Source organism: Crocodylus siamensis, chromosome 1 (genome assembly GCF_052110815.1).
Source record: "Crocodylus siamensis isolate JL-2025a chromosome 1, ASM5211081v1, whole genome shotgun sequence".
NCBI classification, from domain to species: domain Eukaryota; kingdom Metazoa; phylum Chordata; order Crocodylia; family Crocodylidae; genus Crocodylus; species Crocodylus siamensis.
Genome location: NC_143395.1, coordinates 37,696,107 through 37,707,997, shown reverse-complemented (window position 1 = coordinate 37,707,997; position 11,891 = coordinate 37,696,107). Strand labels below are relative to the sequence as shown.

The following is an 11,891-nucleotide window of genomic DNA, read 5'->3' as shown; positions in this document are numbered from 1 at the left end:
GCTTTGTGGCGATAGGGAGTGGTTATGGGAACTTCACACAGTTTCCCCTTCCTCTCAATAGATGTCTTGTCACCATAGCTGTCTTGCAGATCTAAGATCTTAAATTTAGTCCCCTTTGGGGCCTTAATGTCTCTCCAAGTTAGCAACCAGGTGTCACTGCTGAGCCACCACACTTAATTTTCTGCTCAATCACTGAGAATATTAAATACTATTTGTTTGTTGTAGCACAACCAGATAAGCTCTGGACAAACCTTCAATACGTTTAATATCCATGTGCTAATTTGCCCTATCGTACTGGAGTAATGACACAGGAATAACTCTTCTGCCACCTTTATAATACTTATTTGAAAACACTATTGTAGATTGTCATTTTGTTCAGCACTTACACACTGCAAAACAAAAAAAAACCTTGATCCAGTATTAGGTTTCTACTACAATAGCGGTTACATATTAATGTTAGTCCCCGACTCCATGTGGCGCCCAACGACTGGGGAGACGATGATCCAATTGCTCAGAGAGAAAACACTGGCACACATTGCTAGCAACAGCTTTATTCAAAATGAAGACAGCTTCGGACTAGCTCCAACAAACCAGGGAGCCGCTACGAACATTAGCTCTTTCCATATTTCTATGCCTTGGCTCATACTCATTAACATTTACTCCACCTTTGTTCCACCCATATTCCCTCCTATCTCAAGCTCCGCCTCTGTTTACTGTTTATTTCATTAGCGTGGAATTACCTATGCATTTAACTTATTTACATGTATTTTTGCTATAAGCGCATGCCTAAAACCATGACCTTGGCTTCTTTGGGTCACTTGTGGTTTCTTGCTGATTTCTTCACCATCTCCAAGGTCTTGTTTCTGCTCATCTCCTAATGACAGCTGGTGGGCTGCATCTTGTTCCTTTTACACAATGAGTCATGTCAGACACACTACCACATTATCATGAAAATGCTTGCCTAAGCATCTTGCAATATTACTTTTAATATATCATTCTGCCTTGTGGTTAGCAGCTTTACTGGGCCACAGGCTACTACCTTGTATTCAGCTGCAAATCCAATGCTTCCCCAAGATCCAAATACAGTCACACTAACAAGTAAATATTATAGTAATAATTATTCTTTACCCTTCACACCCCAAATGTGTTCATTTCTTTCCTTGTCTCTTTTTAGTTGATAAAATCCTCAGGGCAGGAGTGGTGCCACCTTTTATGCTTGAAGATGGCCTGGCACATGTATTTCTTACTGTGACAGTATAAAATATACATTGTACTCCAAGTGCTTTATATAGCTTAAAGACTGAAAAAAGGCTATGTACTCACTCACTTCAATGTATGAAATACTGATTGGGTGCATCTACATAAGATGCTACATCGCCATACCAATGAGCTACGGAGACACAGCTAATCGCTACAGTGACGTAGTGTTGGCAGGCCCAAACCATGATGCACGTATAGACATGCCCACTAATTACAAGAGCAACTTGCAGTAACCTTTTTGTACCTCATTAAGACTCATTACCTTATTTCTCAGAGCCCTTATACCTCTAATAGCAGCTCTGAAATTGCCAAGATCTAGTCCAGTGGTGTTTAACCTTCTGGATCCATGGACTGGAAGAGTGACATAGGGCCAGTCCGCAGGCCAAACCCACCATGGGGCAGCGCTCATGGTCAGAACAAAGGCATGATTAGCTGCACCAGCTGGGACATGTGAGTAGTGCCATGAAACAGAAAGAAGTGCAAATCCAAACTGGATGATCAATTAAATCTTACCCATTTTTGTATCATCTGGTTAGTTGGTTTTCTTGTTACACTTCTTTATTTTGGCTCCTCAGTGGGTTACATCAGAATAAACTCCCTTGTACTTAAGGATCCAAATTCAGTGGTGACATACAGGGGGTGGCAGAAGGGCACAATGGCAAGAAAGGTAAGTCATATTTACACAGGCCTTCACTGGCAACATTCCATCAAGTAAATGGAAGGAAGTCTAAATTGGCGTAGTCTGCAAATTGGGGTACCTGGGAAAATGAGGATTGCATGAACATACTCTAGGCCAGATGCAAAAAAACCAACATTGGCAAACAAAATGGTCAAACCTGACATGCTGAAATCCAAGACTATAAAAAAAAACAAAACACAACACAACACACATTCAGTAGCCATTAGATTCTTCCCTGTTTGACCTGAAGGTTATCTTAATTACTGAGTTTTGCTTTTGAGCGTGCCCAAAAACTACAGCTGGGCACCTATATCCCATTGAAGTCTACTGAGATTCCAGAAGTGGGCAAAATGGCACCAAAAGCCTCTGAATAGGCCCATCCTCTGAGTAGGTCATGCCTAACACAGCACAGGACCAGAACCATCACAAAATACAGTTGCAGTTGCTTTTTTTAAGCAATTAAGATGGTGATGGCAGTCTCAAAACCCATCTTTTGTGACAGAGACTAGTAGTTAGAGCATTTGTTTAGAAAATGGGGAAACCTGGACTTGATCCCTTCCTTACACCTTTGGTGAAAGCATCCTATCCCTCAGACTTGAAGGGTGGGTCTGAAATCACACTCATCATACCTCCTTCTGGCCATTGTGTAGGAAGGAGTGCATAATATACCAGGCCAGAGAGTATGACTGTGACCGAGTCATGAGGGTATTCCCTTGGAAAGAAAGAGAACTCCTGATTGCACCCAGGACTGCGTATGCATTTATATGAGGTAGTCATTGGACAAAACCCACCAATAACCTAGAAATGTAATCAAAATGTACATATTAAGAATGTAGCAATTGTGTGGCAAGTAAAGAAAGGACACCAACTACTCACAAAACCCTAAGGGGGGAATATTCTTTTTTATATGTATTTATTCCACTACAGCATTAATTGGAGTACATAAAAAGCTTTACAGTGATTTTTTTTGCCTGATTTAAAAACAAACTGTTTAATATATCAGTTACACATGTAATTCACCTGAATTGTGCACAGTGTCTGAAGCATTGCATCAATTAATTTATGACAGATAAGTGGCAGCATCAACATGGTTTAACTGAACGTTCACAAATTTGCCTAGTGTTTATCCATCACTAACATTAAAACTTAAAAGCAAAGCACAAGTTGCTGCAATAAACTAGCTTATTGAAAAACACTATTTGTTTGAGATGTGCTTCACTTACAAAAATATACATACTTTCCTAAACATAGTTTCACATATAAGACTATGTTTAGTAAAGCATTTTAACAAGATTGACAGTATTTTCATTTCTGGCTAAAAATACTACTTTTAGCCCCCTTCCATCTACCATTATTTTAGTTTGCTTTTGGTTAAATATGTAGTAGTTTGCTGTTTTTCTATCAAGCTATTACCTTTTCTCCTTCCTACAGGGCATATGGTAGTAACTTGGGAAGCTCTGTAGAGCTTCTAAAATACAAAAGAGTGTACTAATTCTAGTAAGTATATTCGAGCACTTTCCACCAGTAAATATATCCCAACACTTCCCATTTCTTGGAGCCAAAACAAATAGAGAATGAGACTGCACAGGTTATGAATGCAGAATATCCCTAGAGAGTGTGCATACCAAATCCTGGTTTAAGCTGTAGAAGTGGAAATTAGTGGAACTATTCCATGTTTACAGTGAATTGCCTGAAAGCAGTATTTGGCCAAACTTACCTATTTAAATTAAGTGGTACTTTTTTCTAAAGAATGATTTAAGCCCTTGCTGTTCCCTCAAAATACACACAGAACTCCTATTCAGTCCAATGCAGGTTCAGTGCACAGAACAATTGCAAGATAAATCATTTAAAGACTGATTTATTAAGCAACTCTTACTACAGTTACTCTAAACATACCACAGGTTATCCTCTTCCTCCTCCTTTTAGCTTTTACAACTGTACCAAAATCCCTGCAAAAGGCTCAAACTAGGAAAAATATAGCTCTCTAACCATTCAGATTTTTATTCTAGTAAAAAAATGCTAGGTGTCACTACACATAGAACAAGCCAACCTTAAGCTCTGCACTTATAAAATGTAATGCATCTGTAGAGCAGGGAACATAAACGGATGCCATAAAGCAAGAAAAGCAAAAAGCTACTCCTAAACAATAGATAAGCAGAGGTACTGAAAGCAACCATGTTGATAGCTAACCAAACAGCATAGGAGAGGTACACCTTGTATGTGAATAATTTAGTCTTTTTAGGAATTGAAATTCTCGGATATTTATTTACAAGGGATTACATTTTGCATGGAATTCACATTTGTTACTGCATAAATCTTATTAAACTGGTATGGTCCACAGCAGGGCTGTCCAACTGGTGGTGTGTGGGCTACAAGAGGCCCCTAAAACATTGGCATATAGTCCATGGTCTCTTGACTGGCTGCCATTCCTCCACCTCCCCTGCAGCTGGTCCTGCCCCAGGAGCTAGGAAAGGGCTGGAGCACCTGAGCTGCACATGAAGCAAAGAAGTATGGCTATCCACACTAAGTGGGTGCTGCGCATGCAGCAGGGGAGAGTCAGGCTGCTGGTACCATGGGAGTGGGGGCTGCCCATGCTACTCTGCATGTGGTGGTGGGGGGAGAGGGGCTGGGCAGCCAGTGCAGTGTGAGCAACCAAGAAAGGAGGGAGCCAGGCTGCCCACACCGTGCATACAGCAGAGGCGCACTGGGAAGGGTGCCCACTCTACCCATTCAGTGCGTGGCCCCTGAGCCTGCAGCCTCTTGGCTTTCCAGAAGTTGGACAGCCTTGGTCCACAGCACTGCCATTTTATTTCATGGTTTTTACATTGATTGAGAAAACAGTTATTCCTTTGCTAATAATTCCTTTGAATTAGTTTTAAGCTATAAACAAGATCCATACAAATGGAATTACAGCTATTAAAGGTTCCTTTTAATGCAACTGGTTTGTAGATTTACATCTGCTGGTAATGCTTCCTAGAAAGGTGTGTATCTTCACTTTAGCTGACTTGTTCAATCTGTCACTCAACATACAATTAGGGAAAAAAGGGGAGAAATCACAGTAGGCATGCTTAGGCTTAGAGAGTACAAAACAGAGGCCATGGAATAGAAAACCAGCTAGAAAATGTCAGAGAAATCAATCATCTGGCTGCAATTATGCAAATAGTGTATAAAGGAAATTCTACTTGCCCAACTACTTCTACTAATGAAGACCAGATTCTGCTCTCACTTACACTGAGTAAATAGTAAAAGCAGTTTCCAGCCCACTGCGATCATTCCTAACATACGTAATGGCAAAACAAAAAATGCCTTAAAATTATTTTTGCAGCACTTTTGATTTACTCTTATTAATTACTGGTTTAGTAAAGGCTTTTTGTTTTCTAGTACACTACATCAACAAACATTTTTATTGGGGGAAAAAGGTAATTTTCAAACTTTTGTGGAAAGCCTGTGGATTATTTTTATGACTGGAAGTCACAGTGATTTCCCACAAATGTGAGGACATTTTCAGGAAATGCTGTCACATTAAAACTGAAAGAAAAAGAATATAAAACCAGTTAGCTTCTTCACTACAACTGTCGTACAGGCACTGTACTAAATAAGGTCTGAAATAAGTCAGGAACTGTACTATCAAAGCTAAAAGGGATCTATCAGTACATGCATCTGATCCCTATACTGGTTAAAGCCCCAATTCAGCAAACACAGACAGCTTTTACTTCACTTAATTGCTTAAGTGTTTGCACACAGAATGTTAAATATTCACTCTGATTGCTAGTTAGATGAAAAACAGTCCCCATACACATAAATCATTTTTTTTAAATGTTCACAACTCTGCTACTATTTAAAAAGTGGTATTTAATTAAGAGCAAAAACTCCAAATGACATTTTTCCAAATGAGGACTTGACCAGCAAGTCAAGTATCAAATATGTGAGTGAATACACAAAAGAAATTCTAACTTCAGTGTTCAATCCCGCTCCACCAACCTGTACTCAAGCCAGGCTAAACTGCATATAGCATAGTCCTGGAGTACTTATTCAAGGCAAGACTTCCCATATATTTACTTGGGGAAGAGAGATCTGCTTCACTGAAAGCTTTCTGTTTGGACTACTAATTTCTAAACAACATCTAAATCAGACCAACTGTGCAAAACCATGGGGCGTGAGGAACAAAACAGAACAAAAATGAAAGAGAAACATAAAAACACAACCCTATAAAATGTAAACTACTCTTTTTCTTTATGTCAAAATGAAGTTGTCTATAGATGAACCTGTTGCCTTGCTTTAGAACTACCAAAGAATTTTACTGTTTGGTATTCTGCTTAAAGCAGGACATTTTAATCAAACATGAGAAAAGTCATCTCCTGCTGTTCTTTATGTAAAGTTTCTGTACCCTTCTAGAAGATGAATACTCATAAACTATTCCTTTCCATAATCAAGTGACAATTCCAGGCTGAATTACCAATACTAAAAACACTTGGTCTATTTTAGGAAATGGTTTCTCAAATTGACTTAAATGTAAAGCTACAAAGTTTTGCCTTATCCCTGTGCTGAAGGGCTATATATAAAACATAGAAAATAAATGCTAGTGTTTTTTTTAACATAGCATGTCTGCCCAGGTGGTCTACATTGTTAGTTCTGAATAACGTAACAAAAAGTATGTTCCAACTTCCAACAGGCAAAAAGTCTATCACATTTTTCCATTCTCAAGATTCTGCTCCATAAAAAAAAAATTCCATGGGATTCAAAATCCAAACAACGATATATGATACTGACATGTACTGTAATTGACCAGTATATTAGTAATTACAGCAATCATTAACTTGAAATAAATTAACCAATCTGGCAATTAAAAAATGGGGAAATATTAACATCATGCTAATATATAAGTATAGCTTGCCTTTGTAGCAAATGCCTTCTTTAGCTTGTCCTCCTATGATAGCCTTCTACTGTGCTAAAAAGTATCTTGCCACAGGATACTGGACATAAGATGAAGGAGTTAAATGTTTTTAGTCGATTTCAAGGGATTTGCATTTGCTTTAGGTTAACTGTCTTTGATTCACAGTTAATTAAAGAGAAGTAAATTACAAAACATTTTTCCAGAACACAGTGGCATACACAGCCTGTCACGGCTTAAACATCTTTACTTCATATTTGTTATAATTTAAAACTTGTGATAAAAAAAACATTGGATTTACAGAAATCACCTCTTCATCCTGCCACAGAACTTTGCTTCTGCAATAATATGTTATCTTTTAAAAGGTAACATGACTTTTTTCCCCTCTCTGTTCCAAATAGGAACATGTGGCAGACATTTGTGTTGCTTAAAGACCAAGTCTGGTCTCTGTTAAATTATTCATTGTGGTTGAAATTCCTGGGGCCACACTGTGCCATGTCTTCATTAAAGAAACTACTGCACCAAGGAAAAAACCAGAAACAAAAATGAAAGGCTGCGATTCAGATGTTCTCCCTATACTTTTCTAACACGGAAAAATGTTTAGTTTACCACCAAAGGTAAACAGAATTCATTCAAGCTATATTGCCAGCACTGTTCATCCAAGAGAGAAGAGAAAACAAAGGGAAGCAACTACTCTTCACAACAGGGCATACAAAGGAGATTGGCACTATTGTGATAAGCCTCTACTATCAGGGATTCATATCTATGGGAGGGGGGAAAAAACAAAACAAAACACAGTTCTCTTCCAAGATTGAGAATTGGCATTAAGTGTTATCCAAAGATGATCCTTTTTTAGCAGCCTTCTCCCTTAATGCGCATGGCTGGGTATGCGCAGCACCTGGTGCAGAATGGGATGGCTCTAGATCAGTGAGAGATGGGGTGCCCCATCTTACCTTGTGCTTGCTCATACACTGGCAGCACTCCCCCAAGGGTAGCTGCACCAAGGGCCCACCCCAGCACCACCTTGTCCTGCCACCCTGGAGATGCCTCGAGGCCCCACACAGCGGTGCCATGTTACTGAGCACAGCCCAGAGCCCGCTCCTGATGCCAGCCCTGCTCCACAGCCAGCTTCACGGTATGGATGTGCCCTCCTGCTCCCCAGCTCGGTCCGCCCCATCTGGCAGCATCAGTACAAAGGGCAACAGAAGGCCCTTGCTGTCCTGGGGTGCTTTGAGGAGTTCCGCATCGAAGCTGCCCCGCAGGCCACCGTCCGACTCCACCTCACCATCAGCTGCCAAGCTGAAGCGCAGGACACCAGCACGGCTGATGCAGTAGATGGTGCGGCCCAGTGCAGCACAGCGGAAGGGCTGCAGTGCACTGCTACCACTGGGCCGCAGGGAGGTGCACTGGCTCCATCGTTTAGCCACCGTGTTGTAGCGGAAGACCTCGACACCTCCACTGCTGCTGCTGCCAGCCTGCTCGCCGCGGCTGCCACTCACATCGAAGCGGTAGATGAAGTTCTTAAAGGCCACCATGTCAGCAGAGCGGCGGCGGCTGCTGTTGTAGGGGCACTCCTGCCACTCGTCCCGCCTGGGGTCATACTTGAGCAGGCGGTAGAAGAGTGAGCCACCTGACACATAGATCTCCCCATTGCATGTGGTGGCCTCGTGGGCCACAGCAAAGGCGCCCTTGGGCAGGGGTGCAGCGGTGCTCCAGCGGTCAGCCCGTGGGTCATAGCGCTCCACGGTGAAGAGGCACTCGCCACCCACAGCATACAGGTAGCCGTCCAGTGCCAGCAGCTTGAGCTGTGCCCGGGGCTGGGCTAGTGGGCGCACCTGACTCCAGTTGTCCGTGAGAGGGTTGTAGCAGAACACCTTGTCCGAGGGGCGAGTGCGTGGCTCACCTGGCGCTGCTGCTGCCAGGCCCCCAGCCACAAAGAGGTAGTTGTGGAGCACACATATGGCACAGCCCTTGGCATTGGCCTCATCAGGCAGGCGTGTCAGTACCCGCCATTCACCTGTCACCTCCTGGTAGCAATAGATGAGTGCGCCACTGTCTTCCAGGGATACCACAGAAGAGGGGCTCTGTGGCCGGCTGCTCTCACGGCTCTGTGGCCGGCTTCCCACCCCACCAGGCCTCTCCAATGCATCGCTCACCTCGGCCACCAGCAGGCAGGGCCGGCCGGCATCCAGGCGGCGCTGCAGGATGAGATCGCGCTCAGCACCGCTGAGGCGGCCGTAAACACTGGGCTCCCGCAGGACCTCAAGGTAGTGGTCACTCATAAAGCGGTAGGTGGCTTCACGCAGCTCCGTCAGGCGCTGCTTCTTAGCCAGGCAGAGCAGCTGGTAGCAGTTTTGGAGGCTTAGCTGGGCACGCATGGCTTCGGCAGCACAGTGCAGGGCACACGGCATCTGCAGCACACGGGCACCACTCACCACCTCAGCCAGGTTGTCATGGCGGATGCCACCCATGCGTGCTGTGTACACATAGTCAAGCAGGAGGCGAAGCGCCCCGTAGCTCACGCCCTTGAGTCGCAGTACATCCCGTGACGAGCGGGCACGGAAATAGTCACTCTTGGCTGCCAGCACCGCTTTGTGTGCCCGCACCCGCCGCCCACACACTTCGATCACCAAGTCCGGCTCCTCCCCAGGCCGCAGGCAGCACGGCCCACCCTCACCTGCTTCGCTCTCCTCTTCCTCCTCTGACTCAGATGCCGCACTGTTGATCTCCCACTGGCTTTTCACCACACGGCTGCAGGATGATGAGGATGGTGGCGATGGTGAAGGTGATGGGGAGGCAGCAGCAGCAGCCCCAGGCTCCTGTTGTGGTGCTGAGTCTGCTCCTCCAGGTGCACTAAAGCACAGGGAGGAGCTAAAGCCACAAGGCGCCGTCAGGGGCAGCTGGGTACCACCGCTCTTCTCCTCTTCCGCAGCAGCGGTTGCTGTGCTGCCCTCCATGGGACCAGCTAGGTGGCTGCAGTAGCTGCTCTGTGCTTCCCCTGGAGCTGTTCCCACACTTGTTAGCTGCTGCTGCGGCTGCTCCACCTGCCCACGCAGCCCCTCCGTGCCGAGGCTCCCATCACCTGGGTAGAGGACACAGGACAGCACTGAGCTCTCCATGGCTGCAGCCAGTGCTAGATGCAGCTCTTCCCTCCCCCACCCCTCTGTGTATATCTTTGTGGTTGAATGCCGTTGTGGGCCTTTCTTGCTCAACTTCCCTTCCTGGCACACAGGCAATCTGGGCGCGGGTTGCAGCCCTGGGTGCCTCTTTTGTGCCACTTGCTGCTGAACTATTGACCTTGACTCCCTCCCTAGTGGATGTCTGTACTCAGAATCTACTCACTGCAGCTTATCCTCCCATCGTCCCTTTGGGTGGTGCTCCACGTACTGACTGTGCATTCAAGTGCCCTATTTCCTGGGGTAAGTACAAGTTTATGGTTCTTTTCTGGCCCAAATTAATCTTTTACTAGTCTTTTTCAGCTCACTTTCCCCTCTTCCCCCACAACCCTCAGTAAGATGCACGTGTGCTTTAGGGAGTCAAACAGTACTGCGTTTTAACAGGTGTCTTTCATTTGATTTGCCTAGATTCACATATCATTCCTGCATCTCCCAATTCAGTTAATACGGCCCCCATGCTGGAAAATTTCATTGTGTTGTCTCAGTTCCTCAAACTTGATCCAAAGACCATGGTGGGACTTTTTCTTGCCTTGGAAAGTGCAGCAAAAGAGGCATCAAAGTTCAGTTTGCCAATTGCTGTCCCACCACCTGATATGCGGCATCCTTTTATACTGATTATTCAACAGACTGGACTGGGTACCAAGGGAATGGAGTCATTTAAGATTGGATCATCTGAAATACTGTTAAATCCAATATTTATTCACCTTATGCAGTTCTTTTAGCATAACCAATAAATTCTGGAATGAGATTCCCCATCAATGAAGATGTCCCTGGAGGTATAGACTTCTTTACTTGAACTTCAAGGTAGTTTCTTCAGTCCACTGTTTCACAGAGGATTATACAAATTTGTTATTCCTCCTGTTTAAAAGAAATGATAGAAAGTTGGTCAGTTTAAAATAAACCAGTTCGCTGTCTAACTGCCTTATCTCTTCACCCAAGGCCTTATCCTGGGGAAAGCTGAACTCTCATAACATTTTCCTTTAATGAGGGAAACTGTGTCCTGAAAATTTATTCTGGAATTGACCAAAATAATGTTAATGAAAATCACAATCTTTTTTTTCAAAGAAAAAGCATACTGGAGGATTACTTGATACCATGTAAAAAAAGTTATTAACTAGTATGACATGGATTAACTGTGCAGTGCATTATCTTGATGTAATAATACATGAAGTGTCCTAGTCTGACCCAGCTGGGAAATGCTCATGGCTTCTGTTCATAAAGAATAAGAATCTGGTAAAAATTCAGAAAATACAGATCTGCACCTGAAGTTTGGTCAATTCTTGAGGATTTACTAGAAAATTGAAGTCTTTGGACCATAGGTGAAACTCATATTAGTTTTCCAGATTACAGTAGAAGTGCTGTAGACTGGAGATTATCCTTCTGTTCTTTACAATTTAGAATTTTAATAACATTTTTACATGGTGGTGAGTTTAAATTCTGATGAATGGTAAGAGCATATTAATAAGTTTTCCAAATACATTTAATAATATATTCATTTGCAATAGTGACCCCATAGCTAAAGTTAATTCATTCTCCATTGCCACTGCAATGTGACCCACTTTCTACTTTCATCAAAAATACCAATTTCTGCCTAAAATATTTCACATGTTCTCTTGAGAGAGAAAATTTATTAAGTGTTAAGCTAACTTAGGAATTTTACAGCTATGAGTTCAAAAACATGTTTTTAAATGAAACTTTCTAAAGATGCTCTCTTGAAGTTTTTTTTACTCAAACACAGCTTTATCTAGAAGCCCCAAATGTAGAGTTGAAACCTGCAAGCCCCAACTAACATTCCTCACTTCAGTGAGATAACTTGTATGGATACAGACATGAATGATTATTTGTAAGGACTTGAAAACTGAGTTTCTAGTCTGCAAAATCTTCA

At 43.2% G+C, this 11,891-nt stretch overlaps 1 protein-coding gene across 3 annotated transcripts in view; it reads right to left on the bottom strand.

The window, feature by feature from the left end:
- Nucleotides 1-535: 535 nt before the first annotated feature.
- KBTBD11 (kelch repeat and BTB domain containing 11) overlaps nucleotides 536-11,891 on the bottom strand; it is a 39,572-nt gene continuing 28,216 nt past the window's right edge. For 2 of the 3 annotated variants that reach the window (XM_090033352.1, XM_090033345.1), the window contains one exon: nucleotides 536-10,864. In XM_090033352.1, coding sequence (XP_089889478.1) covers nucleotides 7,961-9,949 — 1,989 coding nt within the window. In that variant the 5' untranslated portion in view covers nucleotides 9,950-10,864 and the 3' untranslated portion in view covers nucleotides 536-7,960. The remainder of the gene's footprint in view (nucleotides 10,865-11,891) is intronic. The other variant, XM_090033360.1, reaches the window with a different exon arrangement.